The sequence below is a fragment of the Atheta coriaria genome, unplaced genomic scaffold, assembly GCF_025399875.1.
Source record: "Atheta coriaria isolate IRGN ID8LTWV9N9 unplaced genomic scaffold, Caltech_Dcor_3.1 hic_scaffold_1_pilon, whole genome shotgun sequence".
Taxonomy (NCBI): domain Eukaryota; kingdom Metazoa; phylum Arthropoda; class Insecta; order Coleoptera; family Staphylinidae; genus Dalotia; species Dalotia coriaria.
In genome coordinates, this window is record NW_027045443.1 from 4646811 (window position 1) to 4658030 (window position 11220).

General features: G+C 42.8%; 5 protein-coding genes across 5 annotated transcripts; 3 read left to right on the top strand and 2 right to left on the bottom strand.

Moving 5' to 3' along the window:
- Positions 1 to 143: 143 nt before the first annotated feature.
- Positions 144 to 915, top strand: l(1)10Bb (BUD31-like protein). The gene is made up of 3 exons (XM_065310084.1): positions 144 to 356; positions 417 to 706; positions 762 to 915. The coding sequence occupies exons 1-3, from the start codon at positions 263 to 265 to the stop codon at positions 810 to 812; spliced, it is 435 nt and encodes a 144-aa protein (XP_065166156.1). The 5' UTR covers positions 144 to 262; the 3' UTR covers positions 813 to 915.
- A 55-nt stretch (positions 916 to 970) lies between these two features.
- LOC135797583 (innexin inx2-like) lies at positions 971 to 2828 on the bottom strand. Its single transcript, XM_065310027.1, has 3 exons — positions 2322 to 2828; positions 1907 to 2262; positions 971 to 1838 (listed from the first exon to the last, which is right to left on the bottom strand). The coding sequence occupies exons 1-3, from the start codon at positions 2569 to 2571 to the stop codon at positions 1320 to 1322; spliced, it is 1125 nt and encodes a 374-aa protein (XP_065166099.1). The 5' UTR covers positions 2572 to 2828; the 3' UTR covers positions 971 to 1319.
- An 86-nt stretch (positions 2829 to 2914) lies between these two features.
- Positions 2915 to 3775, top strand: mRpS23 (mitochondrial ribosomal protein S23). Its single transcript, XM_065310072.1, has 3 exons — positions 2915 to 3075; positions 3130 to 3291; positions 3354 to 3775. Exons 1-3 carry the CDS (start codon positions 3032 to 3034, stop codon positions 3667 to 3669), a joined length of 522 nt encoding a protein of 173 aa, XP_065166144.1. The 5' UTR covers positions 2915 to 3031; the 3' UTR covers positions 3670 to 3775.
- peng (Pumilio and CPL domain-containing protein penguin) lies at positions 3734 to 6492 on the bottom strand. The gene is made up of 4 exons (XM_065309962.1): positions 5834 to 6492; positions 5233 to 5772; positions 4004 to 4612; positions 3734 to 3942 (listed from the first exon to the last, which is right to left on the bottom strand). Exons 1-4 carry the CDS (start codon positions 6356 to 6358, stop codon positions 3772 to 3774), a joined length of 1845 nt encoding a protein of 614 aa, XP_065166034.1. The 5' UTR covers positions 6359 to 6492; the 3' UTR covers positions 3734 to 3771.
- A 309-nt stretch (positions 6493 to 6801) lies between these two features.
- On the top strand, positions 6802 to 10905 carry Ptpmeg (protein tyrosine phosphatase Meg). Its single transcript, XM_065309907.1, has 12 exons — positions 6802 to 7152; positions 7257 to 7587; positions 7649 to 7868; positions 7964 to 8084; positions 8150 to 8237; positions 8292 to 8444; positions 8499 to 8747; positions 8803 to 8954; positions 9061 to 9758; positions 9812 to 10161; positions 10286 to 10576; positions 10642 to 10905. Exons 2-12 carry the CDS (start codon positions 7315 to 7317, stop codon positions 10699 to 10701), a joined length of 2655 nt encoding a protein of 884 aa, XP_065165979.1. The 5' UTR covers positions 6802 to 7152; positions 7257 to 7314; the 3' UTR covers positions 10702 to 10905.
- The last annotated feature ends 315 nt before the right edge of the window (positions 10906 to 11220 follow it).

Genomic DNA, 11220 nt, shown 5'->3' on the forward strand with positions numbered 1-11220 from the left:
TTTATAATTCTGATATATTTTAAACCATTACAATCGATGGTAATATGATTATCCTGTGCAAAGTTGCGAAGACTGCCCGCTGAATTGCGTTTGACTGCTCGCTGGACTGCGTTTGACTGCCCGCCTGACTGCCTGCTCGACTGTCAGTCTCACAACTTAACCTGACAAACACTTTGGATTGCTATTAAATAAAGCAGAGTTTTGAAGTGCAACCATCGAAAATTGACTGCTAAATTATAATTATTTAACTTCCTCTTATAAAATGCCTAAGGTACGACGCAGCAAGAAGCAGCCTCCTGAAGGCTGGGAGCTAATCGAACCGACTCTGGATGAACTGGACGAAAAAATGAGAAGAGGTACATGTTTAACATAAAAATCCATTTCATTTAAGATAATCAAACAAATTTTTTACTTAGCTGAGAAGGAATCACACGAAGGCAAACGCAAGCAGGAGTCTCTCTGGCCCATCTTCAAAGTGCACCATCAGAAGAGCAGATACATTTATGATTTATTCCACAGACGCAAAGCAATCAGCAGGGAATTGTATAATTTCTGCATTGATGAGAAAATTGCAGATGCCAACCTCATAGCCAAGTGGAAAAAATCTGGCTATGAGAATCTATGTTGTCTTAGGTGCATACAAACCAGAGACACCAACTTTGGCACTAACTGCATTTGCAGAGTACCAAAAGGCAAATTGGAAGAGGTAAGTCCTAAATTTCTAAAAAGTTAACATTACACTAATTTAATTTATTGCACAGGGGCGGATTGTAGAGTGTGTCCACTGTGGCTGTAGAGGATGCTCTGGTTAAGCAATTTGCTGATAGAATCATTTATGCTTTGGTATTCATGCACTTACTTTTAAAAATAATGATAATGTAAACCCTTTTTAGTAATAAAACAATGTGAATCTGATAGGCAGTGAATAAACGCACTATATTTCCACGTCTCTTTGCTGCATAATTGTAATATATTAATACTGGAATGATTTGAGAATCACAACTTCGCATATATCAAAGAAATCGCAACACATTTAACGTGAGGTAATTCGATCAGTCTTGGTTCGCTCGAACATATAAAAATACGTATCGTATTCGAAATGTATCTAAACCTAGAGTCAATCTCAAAACAACTGAGATCTCATTACGTTAGTTATTCCAAATAGAAAATAAATATGAGAATCGTAGAATATGCATGTCTTTAAAGCAGTCGGTAAGTCAAATGAACAGACTTACTCCTGCTTTCAAGAACACTAACTGCCTAGAACTAATGTAACATTTGTTATACATTTAAACGAGAAAAAGTAGCAAATTTTGCGCTTAGACAACAATGGCGGTGACCTCAGGGTCGAAACCAATATGGCGGTCGGCCATGGCGTTGGCGATGTCAAGGATAAGCTCCTTGTAGATAATCGGGTTGACGTTCTTCGACAACAGGTCAAGGAAGAAAAGATCGCCGTAGGAGAAGTTGTCGATGATAATATCAGTCGTCTTCTGGCTGAGGTAGCGACAGCGCGCGCGCAGCATCTTCTCGCGAATGGTGCGCGATACTAACATGCACGAACGGTACAGCATTTGATACGCTGAGAGAATCGCCAACAGCAGGAACCAGAACCACAAGAAGATGAAGAGTTTCTCATTGACGACGTTCAACGGCAGGAGGCACAATGCGTCGCTGTTCTGCTCGCTGCCGCTCATGCCGTAGAAGCGGTACTCGCACTTCGCCAACTTCGGGAACACCAGCGTCATTGGATTGATATCGGTTTGTACCAGCAGGTCATAGCCATAAGTGATGAAATATCCAGAGAGTAACCAATCCGTGAGGAAGATTTGTAAGAACTGTTTAAAATATTGCATTATCACTATTTGCATTTTAAAATTAAATTTGATTTAAAAAAAAAACTTACAACATTGCAAAAGTTTAGAATTTCACACAAAGTGAACCTGAGCGTGTAGTAATTGTGAGCATATTTGCGACATATCAAATAGTTCACGATCCGCATCTTGTTCTCGTTATTCCAGTTGGATGTAACCAGAGGTCCACCAAGATCCTTCACCAGCAGTCTCATCCTGCCAGCCTCCCAAGTCTTCCAAAGATAGTGAGGAATGTAGAATAGCAGTGCCTGGAAGCAGAAGAACATGCACACCCACTGGTAATACTTCTGGACAATGAAACCATTGTTGTTGGTCTTGGTGGCCGGATATCTTTGATCATGAGGTGTAGCAGGAGGTACTGGAGTTCCCAAGCCACTCAAAAGTCCATCTAAGAATGAAAATGTGTCTTTAAACATCTTGAAACATAATTTAATCAATGTTACTTACATTTTTTATGCTGGGTTTTAAGCAGGATGTAGGTGCCATGAGTCCAGCAGAAAGTGTTCACCTGAGATTTCTCGGCGATGTCCACTTTGCAGTCGATCGGATCGCCGAAGTATTGCTTGGAGGTGAGCAACAACGAGAAGAAGAGCAGAATGCATGCGGTAAACTTGTAATGCAGTTTGAATACGTGGTTATCCGTGTGGACTTGCTCCAATTTGGCCAGCGCCCTTAATGAATGAACAAAGTCGAGCATGATGGATGTTAATCGTTAACTTCGTACAGACGAGCACGTGTTTTTCTTCACTCTGGTACCGGTAAGCTCGCGCCTTTTTGCAAAACGCGTTTCGTACGTTTACGGTGTGCGATAGTTTGCAAACTTTGTTCTTTGTCTTGCGTATTGTTTTTGAGTGTCGCTAAGACTTTGTAATTAACTTTATCCAGAAGAAAAGAATGTGTATTCTTGTTTTTTGTTTCCAGTACACACTAATATCAGCTCACAGATTACATTACACGTTTTTATTAAAGAAATCGCAAGATATTTCCGTTTAAATTCAAATATCAATTTGAATTTCATACTTTTTGTTTTCTCCCACTTCTTACCTCTTGCTATGTAACCTCACATCCAAATCATAATTAAACGTGAATTTAACCAAGATTCTTAAGCAAAACGCAAGAAATAACTAAGATCATTGTTATACAATTAGTTAATAATAATGGCAAATAGCAGATTAGAAAAGATCGGAACAATTTACACTAGGTACGTTTAACAATCATTTCATAAAACAGTTTTAATCAAAAGAGAACTTCACAGGACTCGAGGTTTAATTCAGTCAGGAGCCTTACAATACACTGAAAGGCCACTGTGGTTTGATGTCTATGAAGCTTTTCCACCCAAAGAAGAACCGCGTTATGATCGACCAGTGCCCAACATGCAGATTAAAGAAATTTTCTATGAAGCAGACAAAATCAGAGCGTAAATCACTTTACATCAATTTTTTTTTATTAAATCAAGTGTAATTATTGGTTATTTTGCAGTCAGCTGCACAAAAATCTAGGCAGAGTAGGAACAGTACATCTACTGAATCAACACACACCAAGTTTCACACAGAAATTCATTAAAACCTATAAAAAACTAGAGGGTCAATATGGAGCAGGACAATGTGAGTCTGATCAGCTGTATACAGAAGCATTGGATATCCTGAAGAAGGAAAGGGAAGCACAAATGGCTGAAAGCAAAGATGATCTTGATGGTGCATTGACCAGTGCATTCAAGAGTGCCACTCAGGAGCAGAATAAGAGTGCCAGTGGCACCCTGACATCAGTAAATGTCAAAGATTTATTTAAAGATTAATTTGTTTTATTCTTAGATAGAAACTAGTAAATAATTAGGCACTATAAACATGAAAACGCGTGGATTTTGTTTGTGAAATTTATTATGAAAAATGATTGCAACTTAAGCAAGTTTATTCAACAGAATCTCGGATCCTTTCGTCTTTTGTGTCTTCAGCAATTTCACGCAGGGTTCTAGAAGTGTTTTAAGTTGTTCCTGTGTGGATAGCTTGTTGTTTGAGTAGATGTCAGCCAGGAGGAAGCAGCCTCTGTTCAGTTTCACCCAAGATTGAACCTGAAACAAACCACAGATGATTAGGCAATCAACAATAAACTATTTTTAATATGGTGCTTACAATATCATCAGTTAAGCAGTTGACGATTGCTGCGCCAAGAGTATCATCACCCTGAATATTTTTGTCATTCTGGATCAACTTTTTAAGCGACATATTAACACCGCTGTTCTCGATGTACAGCTGTCCATCTGCTTGCACCTCTTCAACTACAAGCTGAGCGAAACCTTTGAATGCCTCGCCGGCATTCTCCATCACTGTGTCATTCCTAAGCACTTGCGCAGTGACGAGTAGAGCTTTGGCATCCAGACACCACGTCTTCGGCAACTCGGCGATTTTCTGCAGGAGGGGTTTGGCGCAATGATCGATGATTTCCTTGCGACGCACCTCTGTGTCTTTCTTACAGGTAGATTCCTTTCTACCTTGTTCCAGTTCGTTTATAAACTGAGGATGAAACTGTTTGCGGTCGCCGGGAGCGACAATCCATGCCAATACACGTCGGCCCCAATCGTCGACAATTAATTCTTCGGATTTGTTGATTATCTCGGCCAAGATGGCTTTGTTTAACAACACGGTGTCGTCAGCTGAGTCCAACAGACAGATAATTGCGGTGTGAGCGTGTTCATGTTTGCACATCTCAACTACGTGCTCTTTGATTGCTTTCATTGCTGCCTGGAAACAAAATAAGTTAAAATCATGGCCAAGCATGAATTTTTTAAGAAATTTTAAGAAAAACTAGTCGCCTGTGTAAATTTGTTTGTGCATTTTTTGTTTTTGTGTATTATAAAAAAAATTGTCGAACGTTGATTCACACAAATCTACCGTTTTCTGAGAAAAACATGTCGCCAAGAGCACCCGATTCTGCTCCGCAGAAACCACTCTGCAAGAGGTGTACGCGTTATATACGCTTTATACGAACCTTCCGCTCGCTGAAAGCCGCATATATTACGCGCAAATACGAAGAGCGCAAGCGTAAATACGCGGATGCACTTAGAAAATGTGCGAAGCCCGCGGCAAAGAAGAAGTGCGCCGCCAAAAAGGTCGTGGTCACGCCGGTGAAAAAACCAACAGCACGACCCAACAAGCAGAAAAAGAAGCGCGCACGCGCCGCTAAGAAGGAAAAGAAGATGGATCCCGCTGATCCAGCTTAAACGTCACGTCACCTTGTCCGCTTTTCTCATCCAGATCCCCAAATTTAAACATTAACCACAAATTCACTTGTGTAATACAAAAAACTTGCTCGGAAATATTTAAATTTGTCGTTTTGCGTGATCAATAAACAATGTACTTACTTTTCTATCTTTATTTGTTCCATGCCAGAAACAAACCATGGCGGCTTTAGCACCGTCTTTACTGTTACTCAAAACAACAATATGCGGGGATAATTGTGAGATCAACTCAGTGCGATCTTCAACGTTACACTCGCTCAAAAACTGTGCGATCACAGTCTGCACAAGACCAGAATCCAGTAAATCTTTGTTTAATATTCGTTGCAGGTTTGCTTTGGTTGTGCTCAGCGCAGCCGCCTTGATGTCTTTGCTGTGTTTGTATACATCCCGCAGGTGCTTAACGCTGGTGTCCTTCGTCTGCTTGTACACATCGCCGAAGAATTCTTGGATCAAGTTTACTTTATCCGCCGGCGTTGCAAACTCGCTGTAGGCGTATTCGAACACAGGAGCGCTCACTGCATGAGTGCAGAGCTTCACGGCATTCCCGTAGAAGGCCTGGATGCATTTCGAGCGAATTTCTTGATTGCTGTACTTCAACATGCGCTTGACGACAAATTTTCCGTATTTTGACTGTAGCATTATGACGGTGGATGGGATAATTTCCTGAATTCAAAAGTCAAATCATGCATTACACATTTGAATATTATAATTTTGATAAACTTACTGAAGATATCTCATCTCTAATTTGTGCAGAACCAAACTTTAACATATACTGCACAATCCTGGCCATATCATGTGAAAGAACAAACTTAACATAATTCCCCTGATTTCCAAGCAGTTGATGCAGTTCCTTGATAAGTTTCGTGCGCTGTTCGCCTTCCATCTTCTTCACGCGGATTTGTTCACCGATTGCTTTCGCCTTGGTGATGACGTCGATGAGACTACGGGTGGCTTTGCGCTTCAGCCGGAGTTCTTTCTTCTCCTTTTTAAACTCATTCCAGTCGGCGGGTTTCTCTTGCAGCGCGCCTTTGGCATTCTTTGCGTTTTTTACTTTATCATATGGGGGTTTTGGGTTCTTATTAAACTTGCTATTCGCGTTTGCGGCATTTTTGTTGGACTTTTCAAACTTTTTACCACCGGTGTTCTGTGCGGGTTTTTTAACTGATTTATTATTCGGCTTTGCAGGGGTGGAAAGTTTTGCTTTCTTGGGTGGGGAACCTTCTGCGGTATCCTGGTTTTTAGTCTTCATTATTTTAAACAAGAATTTATTCACTAGCAATAGTTTTGAAGTCTTTAACAAGCAAACCACGTTATTTACACTAAATGAAAGCAAGTAAACGAACACGTGAAGTATAATTGGGGTTATGTTTGGTTAATAACTCTAAAATCAACCGCAAGGTGGCGACAGTGTAATGTATTTATGAAAACAACAAGTTGTTAGTTTGTTAGTTTTTCGCTCTTAGAGATATTTTACTTAATTACTCTTCACTTCTTTTATAATAGAAACATCTATTAAAATACAAATTAAACGTTAATCACACAAAGTTTTCTTTTCCGTAATTTTGATAATTTTTTATTTCTTGCAATGAGTTTTGCTGTCGCTACTCTTCTGATTCGTGTACATTCGAGTGGTTCGAGTCGAATCGTGCGCGCGCATGCAAGCGCTTCACGCTTATACTTATGGTATACATTCGGTGACAGAGTCTCGGCGATCAGAGCCGCTCAACACCTACAAAGGCTGTCAGCAGTGTCAGCTCTGTCAGCTCTCGCTGTGCGCGGTGCATGGACGATGATCGCGTGCGCCTGATAAACGCGGACAAAGCGCAGCTGAAGAGAGCAGCCGCGGTGTGTGCTGGTGGCGGTCGCGTAATCAACTTCTCGGACGGCGCGCGCGGACCTACACCATGCACGTCTGACCGCCGCAAGATGCGCGCGGATACGCATTCGTTATCAGTGAAACCAACGAGATAGTTCCGAATCCCGTGCGACGGCTTCGCATTCACATGAACGCGAGCGCGCCTCAGCGCTAAACAACCGCCAACGGTGAGTGCTCCTCATTTGTTTTAACCTCACAGTCGCTGCGCTGACCGTCGCTAGACACTATGCGTACATCCATCTAATCACGCACGAACGATCGTGAATTACAGAGCACCAAGGTGAGGTATCTGTCGTCATCGCCGCTCAACCGTCGCGTCCGTCCACGAGATGATAGAGCGCACCTTCGGAAGCTCCAGCGGCACTTACAATGTGCACGCGCTCGAACTCGCCGCCGAGCGCGGCCGCACACTCAAAGGATTCGATCTGAAGGTGCTCTTTCTCGACGACACCGAGCACGTCTTTCATGTGGAGAAGCGCGCAAAGGGTCAGCAGTTGCTCGACCAAGTCTACCAGCACCTGGAGTTGGTGGAGAAGGATTACTTTGGCCTACAATACAGTGAGAATGGCAGCACTCCCATGAACAACAAACCTGAATGCATGGTAAGCCAAAGAATAAATTATTTTAAACAAATATTAATTAATTATATACATAAATAAACAGCGTTGGTTGGATTTGAATAAATCCATCAAGAAACAACTTGGGGGTTGTGCTGAGAAAGTGCTACATTTTCGCGTCAAGTTCTACGTAAATGATCCCAGTAAACTGCAGGAGGAATACACGCGCTATCAGTTCTACCTGCAGGTGCGGCGCGATATTCTCGAATCGCGTTTGCATCTACCGCCGTCCACGGCGTGTCTTTTGGCCAGCTACATTGTTCAATGTGAGTAAATTATCAATTCGATAAATTAGTAATTCACCAATGGGTGAATCATCAATGCATATGCTGAATCAATTTATGATTTATGATTATTCTAGCTGAATTGGGCGATTATCAACCTGACGAACACGCTGCCAATTACCTATCTAATTTGAAACTTGTCCCCGGCCAAAACGAAGATCTTGAACGCAAGATTTCTGAACTACATAAACTGCACAAGTAAATTTCAATCAAATAATTTCATATCGATTATGTATTAAACTATAAATATTATTGTGTCACAGGGGTCAACTACCAGCTGACGCAGAATTCAACTTTTTAGACCACGCGAAACGCGTTGACATGTACGGTGTTGAGTTACACCAAGCTAAGGTACACTTTAATACAATTTTCTTATATAAAATGATTTTTAATTTGTGATTGTAGGATAACCATGACAAAGAAATCTGCCTCGGCGTGACTTCCATTGGACTAGTAGTGTTCCAAAACTGTGTTCGCATCAATACGTTCTCATGGTCGAAGATCATGAAGATCTCCTTCAAGCGTAAACGGTTCTTCATTCAATTACGCCGTGAATTGGTAGGTTTTAATGAAAATTTTTATTGAAAATATGTTGATTTTGATTGTGTGCAGTCGGAGAACTACGATACGTTGCTGGGTTTTAACATGGAGACGTACAGATCGTCGAAGACGCTGTGGAAGGCGTGCGTGGAGCATCACACGTTCTTTCGGCTGCACTCGCCGAAAGTCCGCCGTCGATTTCCGCTTTCGCTGGGCTCGAAGTTTACGTACTCCGGGCGGACGGAGTTTCAGACCGTGGCGGATGTTAAGCAACGCGGTAAACTCGAGAGGAAGTTTGTTCGATCGCCTAGCAAAACTTTCGTACGTTTTTATTATTATATTAAGCGTTTTTTTACTGTTTTATATAAAATTATAGATCAAAGCATCGCCTCCACCAGCATTGGAAGACAAAGGTAAAATTCTACCGGCACCAGCTCGTCCTCCACGCCCATACGACAATAAAGTGACATCTCTCGGTTCGAAAGAGCCGAGAAAAGCCTGGGCGGAAAACACGCATTTATCTGACGAGTAAGTTGTCATCTGTCATTTTTTATTTTATTTTTCTTGATATTTTATCTTTCTGATTAAAAATGAGTTTCTATTACTCATTTCTAAAATATTTCTGCATGCGCAGCGATGGCGGTTTCCTCGACTGCGCTATCGAAGGCCCTTTCTCGCCTGGCCTAGCCGGTCGAGTGTTGAGCTACGCCGATGAGGAACCCCCATCACCGACCTCGAATGGTCTGTACGACACCCCGCCGTACAGCGCCAGCCACTCGCCGGTCTCACAAAGCGCACCCGATGATGGCCTCGTCACCATCGTCATCTTCCCCGACGAGATGGGCAAGTACGGCTTTAATGTGAAAGGCGGCACGACGCGCGATGTACCCATAGTGGTCTCACGAGTCGCCACCAACACACCTGCGGATAAATGCAATCCGCGACTCACCGAAGGCGATCAATTGTTGATGATCAACGGGCAGGATGTTCTGCATGCGTTGCACGCCGATGTTGTTGCGATCATCCACGAGGCGCGTGACTTGAACGGTGGTAAACTTACACTTGTCGTGCGTCCGAACGCCCTCTATGGTATTGTCGATGAAGAATACGAAGAGCCACCCTATCAATATGTACCCGTTGATGAAATTCTGCGCCCGCCATCGCCGAGCAATGCTTTGGAGCAAAGTATTCTTCTGCTGGCGGACGGGCTGGGCAGTGGTGCGCTTATCTCACAATATGAGTTATTGTATCGTAAACATCCGGATTTAACATGCGATGAAGCCGCCAAGCCGAAAAATGTCAACAAGAATCGTTATCGCGACATTTCACCTTGTAAGTTGAATGTTTAACGCGTGAATTATTCATTAAAAAATTTGTTTTGTTAGATGATTCGACCAGAGTGATTGTGAATAACTCACCGACTGGGGATTACATTAACGCCAACTATGTGAACATGGTGATAGCGAACAGCGAAGTCGTGAATAACTACATTGCAACGCAAGGTCCGCTCCAGAACACGATTGAGGACTTTTGGCAGATGGTGCTGGAAGGCGGCTGTGATCTCATCGTCATGCTAACGACAGTCATCGAACGCGGGCGAGCGAAATGCGTAAAATACTGGCCTAGTCTGAACGACACATTGTCGCTCACCAATGTTACGATTAAATGCACCGCAGAACAAACCGACGACTCGGGCAGTTTTGTGTTTAGGGATTTTCTCCTCACCGACAATAAGGTAAAGTTATTTTTATAAATTTTTATTTACAACCGATGAAAATCATGCATGGTATTAATTTAATGCAAGTGAAATATTCATAAATTCTGAGTTAGTGAGTTAATAAGTTGTGTTTGCGTTGAAGACGAACGACGAGCGCACCATCCGCCATATGCAATACGTAGCGTGGCCGGACCACGGCGTGCCCGACTCGCCGTCGCAGTTTCTCGCGTTCACCGAGCGCGTGCGTGATGCACGACAGCGCTCCACTGGCTCACCACCGGTGGTCGTGCATTGCAGCGCCGGCATTGGTCGTACCGGCGTGCTCGTGCTCATGGAGACTGCAATGTGCCTTATGGAAGCCGGCCAACCCGTCTATCCACTCAGTATTGTTCGCACCATGCGCGAACAGCGCGCCATGATGATCCAGAATGCTGTAAGTCTCACCATATCACCACTAAAACAACACACAAAAAAACATATGTTTCTCTTTGCTTACAGAGTCAATATAAATTCGTCTGCGAGAGCGTGCATTCTGCATACATGCAGAAAGCCATCTAGACCAAACCGTGGCGCGCAAGCGCACACACATTCACATGCAAAATGTCCGTGGCCTCCGTCCCTCTTGTAACGAAATCAACTGTCCCGTACTGATATTCTAAACAAAACACAAAACGGTTTACAGTCAATACACCAAATTGCAGAAGCGAGCAACGCGCAAGGTGCGTGGCTCGCAGGAGTGTTTTATTAAAATTTTCTAGTAGATTTATATATTTAAGGAGACACGAGTAAGATATTTATATTCGAGAGGAAATTATTCAGAGATTATTTATTGAGAGAACCGCGTGGGGTGCGCGCCGCCGCCCAGCACCGTGTACAAAGTTTTGCTGCGCGTGCGCGCGCACTCCCTTCTCGTACCTAGGTTTTAAGTAGAGTAGCGGTGTTGTGTTGTCCATTGCTTTCGGGAAAACGCGCCCAAGAAAAGCGCACAAATGAAATTCTAAAACATTTTCACATCATACCCCCAATTTGATGCAATCAAATTTGTTTTAGTGAATTTAGTCATTCGAATATTTTCAA

What these genes read in the sequence shown, in the direction of transcription:
- LOC135797583 (XM_065310027.1), bottom strand. Translation starts at nt 2,571, where the DNA reads ATGCTCGACTTTGTTCATTCATTAAGGGCGCTGGCCAAATTGGAGCAA. An exon ending in TAAAACCCAGCATAAAAAAT is followed by an intron (nt 2,263 to 2,321) that starts GTAAGTAACATT and finishes TTTCATTCTTAG; the next exon opens with ATGGACTTTTGAGTGGCTTG. An exon ending in TTCTAAACTTTTGCAATGTT is followed by an intron (nt 1,839 to 1,906) that starts GTAAGTTTTTTT and finishes TATTTTAAACAG; the next exon opens with TTCTTACAAATCTTCCTCAC.
- mRpS23 (XM_065310072.1), top strand. Translation starts at nt 3,032, where the DNA reads ATGGCAAATAGCAGATTAGAAAAGATCGGAACAATTTACACTAG. An exon ending in ATCGGAACAATTTACACTAG is followed by an intron (nt 3,076 to 3,129) that starts GTACGTTTAACA and finishes AGAACTTCACAG; the next exon opens with GACTCGAGGTTTAATTCAGT. An exon ending in GAAGCAGACAAAATCAGAGC is followed by an intron (nt 3,292 to 3,353) that starts GTAAATCACTTT and finishes GTTATTTTGCAG; the next exon opens with TCAGCTGCACAAAAATCTAG.
- peng (XM_065309962.1), bottom strand. Translation starts at nt 6,358, where the DNA reads ATGAAGACTAAAAACCAGGATACCGCAGAAGGTTCCCCACCCAAGAAA. An exon ending in TTAGAGATGAGATATCTTCA is followed by an intron (nt 5,773 to 5,833) that starts GTAAGTTTATCA and finishes TTTTGAATTCAG; the next exon opens with GAAATTATCCCATCCACCGT. An exon ending in GAACAAATAAAGATAGAAAA is followed by an intron (nt 4,613 to 5,232) that starts GTAAGTACATTG and finishes TTTTGTTTCCAG; the next exon opens with GCAGCAATGAAAGCAATCAA.
- Ptpmeg (XM_065309907.1), top strand. Translation starts at nt 7,315, where the DNA reads ATGATAGAGCGCACCTTCGGAAGCTCCAGCGGCACTTACAATGTGCAC. An exon ending in AACACGCATTTATCTGACGA is followed by an intron (nt 8,955 to 9,060) that starts GTAAGTTGTCAT and finishes CTGCATGCGCAG; the next exon opens with CGATGGCGGTTTCCTCGACT. An exon ending in TTCTCCTCACCGACAATAAG is followed by an intron (nt 10,162 to 10,285) that starts GTAAAGTTATTT and finishes TTTGCGTTGAAG; the next exon opens with ACGAACGACGAGCGCACCAT.